Source organism: Hyaena hyaena, unplaced genomic scaffold, assembly GCF_003009895.1.
Source record: "Hyaena hyaena isolate Hyena2069 unplaced genomic scaffold, ASM300989v1 scaffold_1061, whole genome shotgun sequence".
Taxonomy (NCBI): domain Eukaryota; kingdom Metazoa; phylum Chordata; class Mammalia; order Carnivora; family Hyaenidae; genus Hyaena; species Hyaena hyaena.
Window position 1 is genome coordinate 481,776 of NW_024081696.1, and position 20,674 is coordinate 502,449.

Here is a 20,674-nt window from a genome sequence, read left to right on the forward strand (position 1 = left end):
TCATTAATGTGTTTATTCAATTAATCTCCATTTGTCTGCAGGCTCCATGGAGAATGTATCTTCACTGAATCCCTAGAACTTGTTCCTGGGGCTGTATATAGTAGAGACTCAGTAAATAACTATTGAGGGAAAGCAAGAAAACCAGCTCATTGTTTCCCTTTTCCTCAATACTCAGGCTACTCACATGAAGACCTTACTGTGTAATGCCATGATGACTCAGGTATGTCACATCCAGAAGCAGTTAACTTCTTAATGTTGAGATGGACTAGGGCTAGATCTCCTGTCTCCAGCTTGAGCCAGTGCTTCTAAAGACCACTTGTCATGGGGCCTTTGCCTGAAGGCCTGCCTCACGGTGAAAAGCCAACACAAATCCATCTTGTGCCAAACTTCTTTCTTCAGAAAATGACTAACTGTGGCTCAAGCTTAGTTAATAAAATTGCAGCTGAGATGAGACTGTGAGTCATCTGTCATTCCCGGGTCTCTCTTTTGCTAATCAGTTGTGAGAAACATTTCAAAATCAGAGAGCAGCAGCAAAGAAATATGAGATACTCAGACTTCTTGAGGCAATTAGAGACTAAAGAGCAGAAGGCAAATCAGTCTTCCTGCCTTGACAGTCTTAAAATACACACTGAAAGTAGACTTTGGAGTTACACTATTTGTGACAGATTTTGACCATAACACATTTTCTAAGAGGAAATAAAAATTACTCACTTCAGGACATGCATTCCACCCTCGCATCAGCAGAGATGATATGGGCTTGGGAATGGAATAGCCAATGGGAGGTCTGATATGGTGGTAAGCCATGTCTGCTGCGGCAGCCGCTGCAAACCAAATGATCATGTCAATTTTGAAATTCACATATTTATTTTAAGAAACATATGAACAGACAACAAAAAGTCATCAAAAATCAATCTGTGCAACATTAGCAGAGATTCAAAGAGAGCTCTATGCTGTTTTTTTTTTAATGCTTAAACAAAATGTTGGATAATTTGATGCTATAAGATTATCTCTATAATTTTCCATTCATTCAGTTGTTTATTCAACAAATTGTGAGCAGAGGGAATTTACACAAGATCAAAGACACATACAAAAGGACACACAAACATCAAGTAGTTTTGTGTGTGTGTCTGAAGTATCAGGCATATACGTGATATTATAGGAAGTGAAGACTGAAAGGCAGTTTGGACTGTATAAGGTCATAAGCCCCAGGATAAAGGGCTTATACCATACACAGCTAGGCATGGGGTGTTATTGAACTTTGCAGTTCTGAAAGCATTGTATCACTTGGGCAAAACATGAGTTTTGTTGGGATAATATTTAATACTTATAAAGTAGTTATTCGTTGCTAAACTTTTAGCTAATCCATCATTTTACCTAATACTACTCATTGACTGAACTCCCTAGTGTTACCTGTTTGGATTTCTAAATATTGCTCATCTCAAACTCTCCATTATGGTAGTGTAATTCTTGGGACTTCACTCTTGATATGTGACTATGGCCTATTTTTCAATTCTGCAACCAGTGATTTCTATTCTCTCTTGGAAAGCAAGTTCATAGCTACTTTTATTGAACATGTTTTATATTGGGCATCATGGAAGATACACACAAAGCTCTTTCAAACCTGCTAACAATCATGAAAAGTAGGTATTACTCTGTGTGTGTATATGGAGCTAGTTTTTAATTTGTGAAAAAGTTAAATATAATTAGTAGTTGTAGCCTCTTGTTCCAGATTCCATGCTCTCGTCAGCCACTTCATGTTGAAAATACTTTATACATCACACATGAAGTTCTTTCTATTCTTCAGAAAAATTGCTCTGTACCATTAGGAGGTTAAAGTTCCAGGACAATGCTGCTTCTTATCTTCTGGATTGTGATGTCATAAACATTTGTCTGTATCTTAATAATTTTTTTTGAGATATGTTCTACAACCACTACTTTCCTCCACTAAAGTTTGCTCCAATTCAATTGTTTTAAGATCTACTCATCGAGTAAAGTTATATGTAATGTAACTTAATCAACATTTTGCTTTATGGATCAGTCAGAATTACTATCTAATTTTGACAAATGTGAACTTATACTTGTTTTCTGTAGAATTTTTGAAAAGTGATTAGAATAAAATCTTATTGAGAGAGGACAGTTGTTAAAATACTTGGAGTATTTCTCATATATTCTTTGTATCATTGAGCTCATGTCCAATCCAATATACAATTATGTAATGCTTTTCCCCCTAAATATCAGCAATTCTCCAAGTCATTAAAACTCCTGCTTAAAATATTTTTAATGATTCTGTATTCAGTATGATTTACTTAATCATTCCTCAAGTTTAGGTTGTTCAAATTTGGATATAAACACTTCAAAAAGTATATCTTTTCAATGGGAATTTCCCAATTTCACAGACTATTTATATTTTGAGGGGTGAGATTAATGTCAAATGGCATATCTGAAGACTTTTGATACATACTGATAAACTTTATTCTTAAACAGTTTTACTGATTTACTCTCTAAGACACCAATGTATGAGAGAGTTTTCATTACATCGGCACCGGAATTAGGTTTTCTCATTTCATGAAAGATTTTTCTAATATGAAAGGTAGATATATCACCTTATTTCTTGTTTAAATTGTGTTCTTTGATGACTATTGAGGCTTAATATTTTCCCACATATTTATTAGTTATTTGTATTTAAAATTTTAAGTTCATTTCCTTTGCCTGCCTGGTATTTTAATATTTCTTTGCAACAGCTGTTCTAATTGTACAATGGCTCCAGGTTGAGGGTAGAGTCAGCAATTCCATTTTTGCTTTTATTTTCAATGCCCCTTGTAGAATATTCGCATTGTCACATTTGCCAAACATTTCTAGCCACTTTCAGCTAGGGTCAAAGTTGCTGACACTAAGAAAACACAGAAACCAAAGACTGGCCAAAACATATTTAGCAAACTTAACATGGCTTACAAAATGTGTCTTTTGTGTCACAAAAGCAAAAGAAAACAAAACAAAGAACCAAAACCAAAACCAAAACAAAAACCTAGGCGTGTTAGGTTCCTATGATTGGCTACTCTTGACTATTTTTAATTCTTTTTTGGAGTGATGTAAATAAATAAGCAAATACATTAACTAATGTTTAATAATCATTGATCTTCTAAATCTACTTTCTCACCTTATGACCGTTTGGATATTGTTGAGCTGGTGCAGTTATAAGCATATAAACCAGTGTAGTGAATACATTAAACTAATTATACATATCCTAATGGGTGTGGAGGAACTATTCATAAAGTGAGTTAAACTCAGATGCAGGTGCCAAATGCCTCCTCTGAAACCTTTTCAGACTCTGATACCAAGTCTATAAAGTTACTTGTTTGCTTCTTGGCACTATGTCTGGAAAATCAGTTTAAGATGAACGATATTTAATTCTTCATTATTCAAAGTAGATTCTGCAAGGCCTTGGCAACTCCTTCTCTCTTTTGCTTTACACATCCTTGGCAGTGATACTACTCATTATCACCTCCACCAGAAAGTGGACAATGCAACATGAGGGGTCATGGAATTGAAATTTGTCACTTTTGAAATTGCTTTGTCAGTCTTGCCTGAGTGGCCATGCTGCACTAACAGCTGGGAAATTTTCTGGTATTCCAAATTTAGGACAGAGACTGTCAGCCCATTTATCAATTTTTTACCTTGATTGCTACATAAAATATGTTAAATGATTTATGTACATGTTGGTTTCTACTTTCACAACTAAAAATTTGCTATTAAAAGAGAATAAGGCTAAATACAAAAATATCAATAACCATTGAGTATGTACCATTTCTTCAGCACTGTGATAATTACCAATGATTTAGTGAAGCTCATAATCTAGATTCTCGAGTAGGACTGTCTAATAGAACTTTTTACAATGATGGAAATGTTATGCAGTGTTCAATATGGTAGCATACCGCTCTGAAGCATTTCAACATGGCTATTAAGCACTAGAATGTGTGACTGAATAACTGAATTTTTACTTTCATTTCAGTTCAAATAAATTTAAACTTAAATAACCATGTGTGTCTAGAAGCTTCCATATTGGACTTTAGATTTCTAGAGCATAGCTTTTTCCCACTCCCATTTTCCTGAATAAGACTCAAATTAAACACGATTTTGTGAGTCAGCCTCAGGGGTTTATATAACCCTGGTGTTCATTTGTGAATTCAGGTTCTTTATTGTTTATTAATAATTTATCAAGAAAAAAAAGATATGACTAGAGATTGTCAACAGGCATTCAATACATCATGTGATAACCTTCATTTATTCATGTGACAAAATCTGTTGAACATTCTGAGTGATAATAAGCTAAGAAAAAATAAAGTGTTAGTATTTTCAATAAAATTTGATAAATGAATGGATAATTATTAAAGAAATAAATTACTGGATTTTTCCTGCTTTTTATGGTTCAAACTCAAAGTCAGAATTGTGATCCTTTTTTTCTGAAATGCTCTTTTATACCTTTTTTTCCTACATTACATCTGTTGTCACTTAGGTCTTGGTTTAATGAAGTGTCTCTGGGTCCCCTTTCTAGGTACTCCCATAGCACCTGGTACTACAGTAGCATATATATCATATTATACTTAATGCCTATTTATTTGTTTGTCTCTGCAAATAGATCACAAGCCCCTTGAGATCAGGACCTGTATCTTTTCACAATTGTATATCCTGTGCTCAGCACGGTGACAGGAAATTAGTAGGCACCCAATTGATATGCACTAAATAAATCAATAAATGAGACAGTTCAAAATATGATTTCATTGGAAATAATACAGATCATGGCATAGAGGACTCAGTAAACGTTTATTATACAAATGAATGAAAGTGATGGATTAATGCCAATTAGTATCTTGCTCCTTTATTATGTCTTTAGGACAGAGCACAATACCTAGTCACCAAGAAACACTGTAGAATGAATGTTTATTTAATGTTTATTTATTATTAACTTATGACATAAGTGGGTAAACTATTCAGATCTGGTGGCATATGTAGTTCATAATCTTATATTTTGTTCAGAACATTTGGGGAGGGGGTTTTGTTAAACTGAAACAGTATGACTATTAAGAAATGCCCTTAACAAGGAAGTCTGGAGGCTTAATTTCCAGTCTGGCTTTGCTTTTAACTCCATGAGAGATCCTGATTAAGCTAATTTGCCTCTGTGAGTATTAATTTCTATACATGTAAGATGAAACAGTGAGGACACAGTGTAATGGTAATAAGCATGGGCTTTGGGGACAAGGAGTTAAGTCTTGACTATTCCTCTTACTAGCATGTGATGTTGAGCATATATCTTATCCTAATAGAACCTAAACCATAGGTTACTGTTAGAATTAAAGGAGACATCGTACAGAGAGCATCTGGCACATTGTTAGTTCTCAATTAAGTGTTAGCTATTGTTGTTGCTATAATTGTCACGTACAGATCTAAGGGTTTTGCCTTTTCCTTTTAGTCTGAATCTAGAGAACTAGATATCAGAAACATTGTTGTGCTGTGTCTAGACCAGAAATCATAGATCCTGTTGAGGCTTTTTGGGAGTATGAATACCAAGTAAAATATTGCATTGAGTTACTGCAAATTACAAGACTACAAACCATCTCATCTGTCATCGGCCCCAGTTCATAATGTAATATGGTCATTGTGGAGAGGATGACTATGCAGCTCTTCATGATGAATTTAATTAGCTATATTGCTTATGTATAAATTGGTACTAGATTCTGAATTCCTAAATTAAACTATCACTCTTATGTTTTATAAAAATACATCTAAGCACTCATATAAAAACAGAGAGCAATAAAGTACAATATTTCACTTGTAAGCCTTGACTAAGATAAACCTGCTAGAATGTTTTTATTTGTTTTTTTTTCAATTTTGATCGTGTGTATGTGTGTTCTAAAAACACAATTGATTCTACTTCATTGTTTTTATGGGTAGGGCTGTAGTGAAACAAAGCGAATGTGTACAGCTATCCCAGCAAGAGCTAAGACACTCTTTGTTAAACTGACACTTTTCAATGATGTATCACCAGAGCATATAGCATCTGAGAGAGACCATGAGATTGCAATCTTGAGATTGCACTAAGAATGGCTTAATTTTTTAAACCACATCCCATTCTCATTACAGACTGTCAGAAGAATAGATTAATTTACACCAGTGTCTATTCTCATTGCAATCTTTGTCAGTGTAATGAAGTATTGGAATGTTAATATCAGCTATGTTCATAGAAATATCACCATCCATTGGACCGATTTGATCTTTCCAGTGATCTGTGTAGTGACTGGCTGGCTCTATTCTTCTCAGTGATAAACTGATAAAGATGAGCACAGCAAACACAGGGTTTCAAAACTTTAGCTCACTCCTATTTTCCTATCACTTGTCAAGGCACAGTCCACGTCATCGATGTACTTATGCCTTTTGAGGTTATGATATTTAAGATGCTTTAGGATCCTAATCATATATGGAATATTTAAGCAGCGGTAGAAAACACAAATGACTACAAATATGAGATCCTGTGATATAACTGTGTCTCTAAACATACTTAAATTCATATTTTTTATAACCATATGTGAGACCAAAAAAAAAAATCGACAAGCCATATTTGGCCCCTGTACTACCATTTGCAACTCTGAATTAAAACCTCAATATGAAGTCTCACCCAAATCTGGCTAGAATAAATTGGCAGGTGTTCTTAATTTGCTGCCACATCCGAGACTTAGTTACAGCTTGGCATTAAGGAATCCCAGGACACAGAGTTGAGTCTCCTTGTGAACCAGCTGGCATCACACAGGACAACAAAAGGAAAACAAGAGGCGCTTTTCTTTGCCCTCAAACTATAATCTGAAAGTGATCCATACAATTTGGTACCTGGTTATAAGGGGATGGGATTGGATAGACTACATATCGATGGATTGATTTATCCTAGATTTCTTCTTTAGTTTTTCATGATATATCAGAGGAGACAGGCCCAGGAGAGATATGAAATCTGGGAAGCAGGTGTTGGTTTCTTTCTCTGAAATATATCCAAGACAGCTCTTGTTTGCCAGGTCATACCAGCTCCTTTTTCATCTTGCCTGGTTCTTTTCTCTCTGCTTGGCTTCACACCTTGGCTCCTTCTCTTCCTAATCTTGTCACTTCTCTCACAAATCTGCTTTCTCCCTGAATCCATCATCCTCCTGCTGGCTGAGCCAGAAACCTAGAAGTATTGTCTGTTCTCAGAATCCTTCTCTGATACCATTTTCCCATTTTTCACAATCTGGGCGGCAGACTCCTCCAGGAGCATCCTTAGCACTGTGCTTCTCTCTAGTTGGGACTTAACCTCTGCTCTGTTCTATGAAAACCTGAGCAACACTCTATTCTCTGTTTTCCTCTTAATTCTAGCATAGTTCCCAGCCAGAGGAGCACTCAATGATAGCCTAAACATAATAATAATAATAGCTAATATTTATTCAGTGCTCCGTATTCCCAGTCGTCCTTCCAACCTTTTGAGAAAGGTTGTATTATTACCCCCATTTTAAAACTAAGGTGAAGTATGGCTCAGTTAAGTAGCTTGCATAGTTACAAGGCTTATGCTCTTACATATTATACCAATTCTCTTTAGCCCCTATGGTCTTGGCCTAAAAAATGCTTTCTTAAAAATTGAATTAATTGCCAAGATTTAAAAACATTTAGATTTCTAAACAAACACACAGAAATTAGCTGATACGGTAACTGTGAGCAGTGATCCTTACGCTCCTGCATGGATTGTTCAGCAGGAGCTGGGTAGTGGCTGTTCCCTTGAATCTGAGCATGTGATTTTCTGTCCATCGCATTGTCCTCTGTTGAGTGTTTGCCTGTTTCCCCCATCCCTTTGGGCATTTGATCTTGGGTGACCCTTAGGATGCTAGATGTGATGGCTTTTTGGTTCTTTCTAAACCAAGATTATAAAGTTAATTTGAACATGTACTGTGCAAAAGAGACTCTAACTTTAAGTTCTTCCCAATGCTTACCCATCACTTACATAGGAGTTGATGCTAATATTTGTGTTCTACCTTTCTATTTCTTCCAGGGGATAGGGTGCTGCTAAATTCAGGAGGATGAGCCATGTGTAACATTGCTACTACCATAATTGATAATGCTGTCATACACTGTAGTCATGGATTTGTTCCTTTTTGTAAATGGCTAATATGTAGCTTATATTGAATCTGATGATTCACATAATTTATTGCTGAACATATGCTAGACTGCCTAACCACTGCAATGATATAAACAGTCTCATTTCTTGATGCATGGTCACTGTCCAACTTTAAAAAATTCAACATCTATCATAAACAAACTCTCTTTCCAATAAAGCACTATAAATTCTAATATGCGAGATATTGGAATCAAGTTATTCTTAGGCAAGACTTTTAACTGTCTTATTATGTAATATTCTCCCACCAAAAAGGGTAAATATTTCTGGAGATCTATGATGAGAAGGGGTCTTTATCTCTTTGAAATATTTACTTTATAATTAGCAAAGGGTAATGGAATAGAGAAAATTCCAAAACCATATGAGTAAAGCATATAAAGTGGATAAATACTGTAAGAAATGATGACTTGGGGCATGGAGGAGACTGCTCTAAGTCAACATTAGAGGATTAAGGAAGATATTTGGGAAAAAGTAATATTGAAGCTAAGATCTAAAAGTTAATTAGGGTTAGTATGATAAGAAGTGGGCAAGAATGTCTTTTCAAAGAGAAAAATGTGTGCAAAGACAAGGAGTGAGAAGAAACAAGTCACATTTGGGAAGAGAAATAGTGCCCTGTGGCTGGAACACAGATGAGAGATTGGAGGTGGCAAAAATTAGATCTGGGGAGGAAAGTAGGAATGTAGTGTGAGGCTTTGTAGATTGTTTTAAGAAATTTTGTTCTTATCTTAAGAGCAAAGGAAAAACATTGGAGATTTTAACTAAGGGAGGCCAGATAACTTAACCTGAGTTTTTTTTTGTTTTTTTTTTTTTTTAATAAAGCTTAACCTACATAGTATGGCAACTGGTGAAAAGAAGATGGTCAGCAAAATGGACACAAGGACACCATTTAAGATATTCTGCAGAATTCTACATGTAAAATAAGGAAGTAGCAGGGTAGATGGAGATAAGTGGAAAGATTCAAGAGATACGTAGAAAGTGGGATCAAAAATAAGGAAATGAGTGAGAAAAGCAAGAAGGGAAGGAAAGGAGGAATGAGGAAAAGAAGGAAAGAGAAGCGTGAAAGGTGACTGGAGGTTTTCCATGAGCTCTCTGGAGACTGAGTGCTACGCAAGTAGAGAGTAATAGGAAGTCTCGACCTTGTCTTACACTTTGCCCTCATCTTTAATCTTACAGTGACAGAGAGTTTTCATTTTACACAGTTCAGTCACAAACATCATTTCATGTGATCCTCACAGTAATCTTCGTGGAGTCATCATTAACTGCATTTACAGAGGAAATGGTTTGTGAAAGGGCTTACAGGCCAGGAGAAATGGGACACAATGAAGGAAGCAACATAGTGGCTGGAGCCTGGGATGTGAAACAATATGAGCAAGGTCAAAGTTACAGAATCATGTAAAGTTGTGCAGGGCATGTTAATAGTTTTGAGATTTAATCTTAAGAACACTGGAAAGCATAGGATGATTTTAAGCAATAGTGACATAATCAATTTTATGTTTTTAAAATACCATTTCAGTGGATATCTAAGAACTGGAGAGGAAGGGGGTAGAATAAAGAAAAGAAGTCAAATGGCTATTGCAGTAGTTATAATGAAAAAGATGGCAGCTCTGAGTAGCATGGTGGTGAGTGGAATTTTAAGAAGTAGATTTGAGGCATTTATCTCATCACTTCCACTTGTTCATTGTTGTTCATCACAGTCTTTGTGCAAGAAGGCAAGAAAAAGATGTAAGAAGACATACAGAATGAAAAGAAAGTTTACTTTATTTACAGATGACAAAAAAATACCTGTGTGAAAATCTGAAAGAATGTAGAAAAAAGCTACTTGGATGGATCAGTAGGTTTAGCAAATTTGTAGAGTATGGGGTTGTTATTTAAAAATTCATTAAATCTCTCTTCTAGCAAAGAACCATTGGACATTGAAATTTAAAAAATAACATTTACAATAGTATCAGAGATAAGTCTAATAGAGATAAGTCTAAAAAAACTGTGCCAGGTTTGTATGCTAAGATCTACAAACATGCTGATAAAAGAAATAAAAGAAGACCCAAATGAAGGGAAGGCTATACCATGTGGATTGACTGGAAGATTCAATATTCTTAAGTTGTCAATTCTTTCCAAATTGATCTATAAACTCAGTGTAATCTACCCAAAATTCCAGTGAGCTTTTTTTTTGGTAGAAATAAACAAGATGATTCTAAAATTTATATGAAAAACCAAAAGCCTAGAAGAGCCAAAGCAATTTTACTAAAGAAGGGCATAGTTGGAAGATTCATATAACCTGATTTTACTTCTTAACTATAACCTATGAATATAGTATGGTATTGTTGTAAGGATAGACATATATCAATGAAACAGAGTTCAAAAATAAATACACATATATGGTCAATTGTTTTTTGACAATAATACCAAGCCAGTTTAATAGGGAAAGGAAAGATTTTTTCAAAATATAATGATGAAAAACTTAAACATCCATATTAAAAAAATAAACTAACAAAAGAAAAACAAAAGCTCAAACCTGTACCATTAAAAAGAAGAACACAAATAGATTATATAAATAAAAAATCTAAACCTATAAGAGTCCTATAAGAAAACATGGGAGGAAATATTTATGGCCTTAGTGATGTAAGCATATTTTAGAAAGAATATTTAAAAATGTGATTTAAATGTTTGATAAGGTAGACTTCACTGAAATTAAAAACTTTTTTCAAGACATTGCTAAGACTATGAAAAGGCAAGCCACAGACTAAAGAAAAATACTTTCTAAATGGATAGGAGATGAAAGACTTCTACTTAGAATCTATGAAGTCTTACTAGGAAATAATAAGGCAACCAGAACAAACACTTCACCAAAGAAAGAGATATGAACACAAACATGTGAAAAGATTATCCACATCATAAGCTATTAGAGAAATAGAAAATATTACTACAATGATATAACATTATATCCCTACTTAAATGGCTAATGCCTTATTTTAGACAGACAACAAAAATGTCCTGGCAATATCTGTGTAGCAACTGATATTGTAATACATCACTGATGGCAATCCATCATTGTACAAATGCCTTAGCAAACCTCTTATCATAAGATCTAGTACTACAATCATTTCTTATATATTTATTCAAGAGTAATAAAATCATCCACACAAATACCTGGATGGTTTTAGTATCTTATTCACAGCAGCCCCAAAGTGAGAATAATTCAAATAATCATCAGCTTGTGAATGCATTATTAGATTGAGATACATCCACACAATGGAATATTACTCAGAAACAAAAAAGAATAAATGACAGAAAGTCAACAACATGATTCCATTTATAGGACGTTCTGGAAAAGCACAACCATAAAGACATAAATCAGGTAAGTGATTGTTAGGGGCTGGATGTGGGAACAGTGAATTAACTCAAAAGAGGTACTAAGGAACTTTTTTTTTTTTAATTTTACAAATAGTTTATTGTCAAGTTGGTTTCCATATAATGCCCAGTGCTCATCCCCACAAGTGCCCTCCTCCATGCCCATCGCCCCCCTCCCCCCCCACACCCATCAGTCCTCAGTTTGTCCTCAGCATTCAAGAGTCTCTCATGGTTTGCCTCTCTCCCTTCCCCCCACCATTTCCCCCCTTCTTCTCCCCCGTGGTCCTCCGTTAAGTTCCTCCTAATCCTCCTATATGTGCAAACATATGATATTTGTCCTTCTCTGCCTGACTTATTTCGCTCAGTGTAACACCCTCAAGGTCCATCCATTTCATTCTTTCTCATTGCCATGTAGTATTCCATCGTATAGATAAACCACATCTTCTTAATCCATTTGTCTGTTGACGGACACTTAGGTTCTTTCCATGTTTTGGCTATTGTTGAGAGTGCTGCTATGAACATTGGGGTACATGTGTTCCTATGCATCAGCATTCCTATATCCCTTGGGTAAATTCCTAGCAGTGCTATTGCTGGGTCAAAAGAGAGTTCTATTGTTAATTTAATGAGGAACCTCCACACTGTTTTCCAGAGGGGCTGCACCAGTTTACATTCCCACCAACAGTGTAGGAGGGTGCCCGTTTCTCCACATCCTTGCCAGCATCTAGAGTTCTCTGATTTGCTCATTTTAGCCACTCTGACTGGCATGAGGTGGTATCTCTAAGGAAATTTTACAGTGATAGAAATTCTCTATATCGTGATTGTTGTGGTTATATACTTGTTGAAACTAATGGAATTGCTAACCTACATGGCAATGTTGTTTCAGTTCAAAATAGAGCTTTTACATTTACACTATAATAAGGGCTAAATCTCATCATTTTCTATGAAAAGTATATAGAGAAATATTAGGATGATTAGTTAGAAACTATGCAGAGGGTAATTGAAGACCATATGATATCACAGGGAAATATCTTGAAAAGAGAATGTGAGATGTGGCTTTTGCTCTGCAAATGACATTTAATTTGTGAGTATCCACATTTATAGGATTTGTCTTTCCCTAACATCCCTTTGGACTTTATCCATCTGCTATATGGTGAGAGGGTGGCCACTAGGGGCTTGCAACGTAATTCACTTAAAATTAATTTGTGATTTAATTTGAAAACTATTTTTCAAGCATACGATGTTCTGGGGATGCAAAGCCCTTAAGAAGTTTTCAGCCTAATGGTGAATACAAGTAAGTAAATAGATTGACAAAACATAAAAGCTGAAACTCATATACAATGAAGAGACAGATGCAAATAAAATTTACCTTAAGCCTCAAATATGTGTGTATTTTTCATGTGATTAGATTTCCTGCCTCTAATGACTACGTGTACACAGAGTATAATGTATATTATCACCACAAATTGGGCTCTCTCACAAAGCCCCATTTTTGGAACCCATCCATTTATGTAATACAACATTATTAGGAAAAGCAATTCTCTTTTATATAATGTGAGACAAGCAGAAGGCAGTCCTGATAGGTTATTTTTATGTGTTGTGACTTTCAGCTCACCCTTGTATGCACAGTAAAAAGGAGTTTCTAGAATCTAATCTCAAAAAATAAGTATGACATTGTCCACATTATTTGTACCCACCTGCCACGTGATGATAGTCATTTGCTTGTTTTATTAATAACAGATAAATCAAAGCCTTAAACTTTAATAAAATATACCTACACTGTGTGTGTGCTTATGCCTAAAATCACACAGTTAGGTCAGCAAATTTTCTGGATTGGGCCCATGCCTTAAAACAATTTGAAGTTGTTTACTTAATTCTCACCATGGGGACCTACCTAGAGTAAACATTTTGGGGGAAAATATTTCTTGAAGTCGTGACAAGGCATAGGACTCTGGAAGACAGAGAAATCTTTCAGGATGTCTTACCTGGTTTGAGATGAGCAAATGGGATTTCACCAGTGAGAAGTTCCCACAGACACAGAGCGTAGCTGAAGACGTCAGCTTTGATGGTGTAGCGTGTGCACTGCGTGAACACCTCAGGGGCCATCCAGCGGAGGTTCTGCATGTCCAGAAACATCCACAAGTCATTTACCAAGTGTGTAGTTATTCCACTGTAGAAGAGTGTTCTTCTCCGTGAGGATTTAGTAAGTGTTCTCCCGTTGTTCTCAAAAAATATAAACATAAAATCACACTGTTTGCCCTGTACTGTTCAATAAACCGATGCATTTACACATTAATATCGTGTTTACTATTGTTCAGTTTTACAAAGGCATTTTTTTAATCATTGGAAGATCATGAAATTCATAATCATTCCAAAAACATTGCAACAATATTATTCATCAAATAACCCTGCGTCTTATAAAATGATCACAGCAGCAGCGTTTCTTGTTTACTTCTGAGCTTTTTCCCCCTAGAAGCCTTGCAAGCTTCCGAATAGCCAACCACGTTTCATCCAAGAGCTCTATGCCTCCCTGGGGGTGAATCACACACCGTGGGAGGCACCTTCCCTCCTTTAGATCTTCAGGTTGTAATTTAGGAAGCCACTAAATTAGACCCATAAATAATGCCCTCATAACTGAGGAGAGATAGAGCCTTAGGGGAGTGCCCAGAATATTCCTATGAAGCAGACATCTCACTGGCTGGATCAGGTCTGCCATATCTCCTGTGTTTGCCCAGTTGTGTTATTTCTGAATGTGGTTTGTGCAGTATTCCAGGAAGAAAGCCTATAAAATGTTGTAATTTTCTCTGTACAAAGTTTTATATTCATGTTTTGATGGCATTATTTACATTCTTTTTACTTTCAGTTATGTATTTTTTTTTGGTTTCAAATGTAAGTTTCTGTTCTGGGATGCAAATGGCATACATTTTTGGATGATCTGTGGTTTAGGAGAAGGAGCACTACATTTTGAGTTAGGAGATGAAAATTCCAGTTCCAGCTCTACCATTCACTATTTGGGCAGCTCTGGGCAAGTCTCCTATGCTCCTGGACTTCGGATTCCTTAAGGGCAAAAGAGAAGAGGCAAGCCCATCTGGCTTTAAAATCCCATGGCTTCCCTAACCTTATCTATGAACTTGGCCAGACACCTTCTTTCTTTGTATTTCCACTGGAGGAAACCAGCATTCTTTTATTGCTCTTACTGAAATGCTATGTAGAGCTGGGTGCTGATAACTCTTTTGAAGTGTCTACCTTATTTTGAAATCATGCATAATTATAGCATTCTAAGAATATCTATATTCCGATTATGATGCTTATATGCAATTCTTCCACATGGGCTTTCACATCCCAAATAGCCTCCACTTATGTAGCAGATTATGCACTGTGTCACAACACTGCATAAGTGGGAGTAGACAGACAGTATGCCCATTTTTCCACAGAGGAGTAATAGAGTAATTAGCCAAGTTATATAAGGCCACATAACTAGTAAGAAACAAAACAGCCTTTAAAATAAACCTGGGGTAGTGCTATGCTTAAAGACTGTGTGGCTAGGATTAAAAACAAATTACTTGCTGTTGATAAAAGTCAATTCAACTTCATTAAACAAAAGTTTATTTAGCCAGAGTCTGGATGTTTTGAGAATCACCTGGGGGAACTTTTAACAGATACAGGTACCGAAGATAAACCCCAGGTCAGTGAAATCAGAATTTCTGGGGGTTGGGTTCAGGCAATACACTTCTAAAAAAGTTTCTGAAGTGATTCCAATGTGTTGCCAGGGTTGAAAAGCACTGATTTGGCTACCTCTGTGTCTCAGGTATTGTGTGTCCTGTTGAAAAAGGACTCATTCTTCCTACCTCTCTTACCTCCTATCTTGCCATTCTCCTCTTTCTCACTCCACTCCTGTCATTCTGTTTTTGAACACACAAAGAACTTTCCTGTCTCAGGGCTTTTGCACTTACTATTCCCTTTGCCTACATTGCTCGTCCCCTCACATGGATGGCTCCTGGTCAGGACTCTCATCAAATGTTATCGTTCTCTTTTGCCCTATCTAAGTAACAACCCCAATCTCCATTCATATACTGTGCTTTGTTTTTTCTCCATAACACTTAATCATAACTTGATATATATTTTGTTAATTTGCTCAGTGTCTAACTCCTTCTAGTAGAATATAAGATCCACTGGAATAAGAAAATTAATTTGTTCACCGCAATATTCCTGGTTCCTAGAAGGATGTCTGGCATCTAGTAAGTAGTCCATAAATATTTGTTGGATGAGTGAGTGAAATCTAACTGGGGAAACCAGGCATGCCTAATCATACTTACAACATGGTCCGTGATATAGTTCCTGCCTTCCTCTCTAACTTATCTTTCACTTTCTCTTCCTCATCCAGAGCATGCCAACAATGCCAAGCTAGTTGAAGTTCCCCTGGAAGTCTGATAATTCTCATCCTTCCCTATGTCTCTGCTCATGCTGTTGTTCATTCTACCTGGCACTCTTCTGTTTTCTCTGCACCTAATTTACTCCCATTCATCCCAAGATGCTTTATCACACCTTATTTATCACTGGACTTCCATACTGCTTTAAATCTATCTGCCTATTACTATCTTTTCCCCATTGAGAATGAGCTCTTGACATTAAGCTTTTCTTCATATTTTGTACTCCTGGCCCCTTGCACAACATATGACACATGGTTGGCCCTCAATAAATGTTTGTGGCCTGAATGAGTAAGGGTACACATTAGCAGTACAAAATGTTACAAAAGCACAGACAGGAAAGTGCATGGGGAGGAGGGAGGAGGTGTGTGTGGAGATGTTATGCATTTTAAGGGAAGGCACTTAAAATGGATAAAATTTCCTGGGCCTTGAAAGCCCTTTCTAGGTGAGGTGGAGTGAAGAGCTGTCCAGACAGAGAAAGCCACACTAGCAGAGACACCGGGATATGAATGTGAATGGCATTTTTGGGGGAATGAGCAGGAGGCTTGTGTATTAATTAGGGTGTGGGGGACTTGAGAGAACTTATTGTAGGAGAAAAGGTCAGAGAGGGGCCCTGGGCCAGATTTAGGAAGGCAGGGGGCTGCCAGGAAATGAATTTGGATTTTGGCCTGTGGGAACTGGATATCTGTGATGGTTTATAGGAGGAGGTGAATTGTCAAAACCTAACACTTGGCTGATGTTGCAAAGAAGGAACTAGAAGAGAGTACTGGAGTTAGAATCCTACCTCTAGTCCAGAAAAGAGACCATGAAGACCTGAACTGAAATGGAAAATGAGAGTTTGGGATGAACTTAAGCATGCAAACAAACAGAAAACATGACTGAGTAATGTGTCAGTGGAAGCAGAAAAAGGAAGGAATGGAAAACTACCCTAATTAGGTAGTTAAATAACATACATGGTCTGGGAAGAGAAGTTACTTTTTTGGGGGAGGGGAGGAGAGTAAAGGAGAGAGGAGGTATTGAATTTAATAGCAGACATTTTTGAGTACAATTATGCTTGCTCCAGATGTTATATTATACTTAAACATTAATACTTGGTTATATGCCATATTGCCTTATAATGCTAAAGATTATAATGCAGAAAAAAATTGTTTCCAGATGCTGGTTAACTACAAATTCTATAGTTAGTTACTGATTAAATGTTAACTCCCTCCATGACTTAATAAGAAGATCTAAGAATGAAAGCCAATTAACCATGCCTGCCTTGTACCTTTTTTAGTTATATCTGAAACAAATTCTGTATTATTTTACCCATTGCATTTTCCAGACATATATCTAATCTATTTTTCTGGTACAGCCTTGAAAGAGTTCTTTTGAGGGCTTCCTGAAAATAAAAACATAAAACTTTATCCTGCCCCTGGGACATGGACAATGCTTCCAGTTAAAGCTGCTCTCATCTCACTTTCTGTCATGCTGAGTTTACACATTTTAATTGTTTCATAATTATAGGGAACACAAGCAGCGGCAAACCCCAGGTTGTTTTGTCATGTTGTCTTCATCCAGAGACTGTAGAAATCTTGATTCTGATGGAAAGAGAAAATGAATTTGTGTTAAAGGAAACGTCTTTAAAAACAAGGTGAAGATCACAACTAAAATTTTGAAACCCCCTAGAAGCCTCTATCTTATTTAAATGGTCACTTCTTTTCTTGTAGCTGGGTATATCAAGGAGAAAAAAAATTGAAAATAGATGATATACTTTTAAGATTCAGGGTCACTGAAATTTGAATGGCTTAGAAAAGATAGCTGTCAGTGTGAACTGCTTTTTCAGATTCATCATATAATATGAGGCACCAGCTAAGAATGAAGAAAGAAACTGATGTCATTTGTTTTTTTCATGGAAATCTCACCTCCAAAATCTGCCACCACAGCATGCCCATCCTCACAGAGAAGAATATTGTGACTATAAGAAACAAAACAAAGTAAAAACAGTAAAAAAAAACAACAACCCAAAAAACAAACACTGACTTTGAGTAAACTATTATTTCTGAATCTGACTGGCTCCTTAAGGAAGAGGTTTATAGTCATCATTTGTTTACTCAGAGGCTGAATGAACTGCAAAAGACTGACAGAGATCTTAGGTCAGTAACTCTGATTTTCTTAATTTTGCTAATTCAAAAGGAGTATTTACAAAATCATTTTATATCTAACTTCGAAAGTATACATGGTGTCTCATTTTGGATAAATCTTCTAAATGGGTCAGAAATTTCCATTTGCTGAAGAACAGTTTTTCAGCTCTCTGTGATTCATTTGCTAAGACAATTGTTAACAGGCAGTGTTAAAGGCATCGGTGGGCATATGAGAGCCAGAGCGAGGGAACCAGCTTGCTGGCACCCTAGGCTCCAGGGCAGTTCAAGTCAGAGCCTGGCATGAACATAATAAAAGGACTCTGTGGAAAATGTCTTGGCCACTATGCTCTAGCTACAATCCCAGGAAGAAGGATTGTATAGCTTATACTAGATAACTGCTTTTTAAGGTCATAGGGAGGAAAAGGTATAAAGGTCACCAAAGTCTTTCCAACCCAGAATTCAAGCGAGGTTAAGAATGTCCTTCCTTTTCAAAAAGTAAATCAAGGCTGAGACAGCCCCCAAAGAAGTCATTCTTCCCCCCACATATCGGCGAAATGAGCTGTGGGATATCTGATGGATGGACAAGCACATCATGATCCAAGATTGTTCTTGAGTGCTCCTTACAGAATGCTTTTTTCTATGCTCATTTCACATTTGGCTTGTAAATGAGTCATTTCAGTATCAGGAGATCGTCCACTGGATTTCTTTTAGTGTCTATAGGTTATACTGTATTTATTGTATTTGTTCTGTCCCTAATTGTTTTGCTTTGTGATCAACATAAAGAAAACACTATTATTTTCTAGTCCTGAATAAGACCCAAATAAGATATTGAATTCTTTACATAAATGTTTTTTGGGGGCTGACTGGAGCGTTATAAGAAATTTACTTTTGAATTTCCCTAGTATCATTAATGAATTTTATTTCAGCGATATCGACTTAATCCTCTTTTCAACTACTTAAAATTTAGAATATGTTTAAAGCCACTTTGCTTGGAAAAACTCAGTGGAGAAGTAATCAAGGATGTCAAAACAAAACCCCCAAGATGCTCTCTTTAACTTCAAATTTATCAGTTGCAACATGTGATGAGAAGACAGTCATGATAAAGAATGTGATAGAATCAGGAACTCTCTGGAAGTTCAAGTACGACAAGAAAAATGCATCTAATGCTGTGCCACCAGATTGAACTAGCATTTTGGCCCGAGTACCGCCATCTGGGGGAAAGGGGTAAGGAAATGACAAAAGAAGTAAGGGGCAGGAGATGAGAAGAGATAGGTTACACTGAAAGGAAGGAGGACAATGGTGAACAGATGCTATAATATACACATCTGTACACATAAGCAGTGCACACACATACGCATACATACACACTTGTCATTTAAACTCTAAGGAAACATCTTTAAGGGTGACATGCTGCTGAGGAATGCCCTCCAGAAGGCAGTAAGTTTGGTAAAACCATACAAGGAAGTTTAGGAGGTAAAGATCAGGGCGCCTGGGTGGCTTAGTCGGTTAAGCATCCGACTTTTGCTTAGGTCATGATCTCGCGGTTCGTGGGTTCGAGCCCCGCGTCAGGCTCTGTGCTGACTGCCAGCTCAGAGCCTGGAGCCTGTTTCAGTCTGTGACTCCCTCTCTCTGACCCTCCCCTGCTCACGCTGCCTCTCTCTTTCTCTCCTAGAAATAAAAAAGAAAAAAAAGAAAAAAAAAAAGAGGTAAAGATCAACAGGTCCCTAATTCTTGCAGTAATTTTTGGCATTTCTGATTTAACATTTTTTCCCTGCAAATGAGACTATTTTCAATGAAAATTAGCCATATCAGTGAACATTGGGATTCAATTAGAGTTCAAACACATTGAAAAGATTCACTGGTTTGTGGTCAAAGAAACAAGTAGTCCCCAGAACCAGAACTGTTCAATTCTCCAAGCAATTAATGCCAGCCGCTCTCTTCTGAAAACCAGTCACAGACTCACTCCAAAGCACTCTGAGTGGCACCTAAACAATGAAAATCTCATTGGAGTAACAATCATTTTTTTTAATGTTTAAATTTTATTTAAATCCAAGTTAGTTAACATACAATGCAGTAATGATTTCAGGAGTAGACTTTAGTGATTCATCATTTATATATAACACCCAGTGCTTATCCCAAGAAGTGCCCTCCTTAATGCCCATCATCCATTTAGCTCATCCCCCTACCAACACCCCTCCAACAATGCTTAGGCTGTTCTCTGTATTTAGGTTTCCTTCTCTCTCTCTGTTTACCTTATTTTTCCTTCTCTTCCCCTGTGTTCATATGTTCTGTTTCTTAAATTCCACATGAGTGAAATCATATATTTATCTTTATCTTTATCTGACCGACTTATTTTGCTTATTAGCATAATACATTCTAGTTCCATCCATGTTGTTGGAAATGGAAAGATTTCATTCTTTTTTTTTTTTTCCTCATTAAAGTTTTGTTTTAATGGGTCTCAAAATTCTGTGACAGATTTTTGGTTAAGTTGTTTCCATTAAAAAGTACTGATTTTAAAAACTAATAATTTCGCTCAGCATAACACCCTCTAGTTCCATCCATGTTGCTACAAATGGCCAGATTTCATTCTTTCTCAT

At 36.5% G+C, this 20,674-nt stretch overlaps 1 protein-coding gene across 1 annotated transcript in view; it reads right to left on the reverse strand.

The window, feature by feature from the left end:
• The window catches only part of TNNI3K (TNNI3 interacting kinase), a gene marked incomplete at its 5' end in the record, with an annotated part of 196,424 nt that overhangs the window by 80,255 nt on the left and 95,495 nt on the right, over positions 1–20,674 (reverse strand). Inside the window, 4 exons of the mRNA XM_039222129.1 lie at positions 712–821; positions 13,513–13,645; positions 17,482–17,534; positions 17,859–17,911. Coding sequence (XP_039078060.1) covers positions 712–821; positions 13,513–13,645; positions 17,482–17,534; positions 17,859–17,911 — 349 coding nt within the window. The remainder of the gene's footprint in view (positions 1–711; positions 822–13,512; positions 13,646–17,481; positions 17,535–17,858; positions 17,912–20,674) is intronic.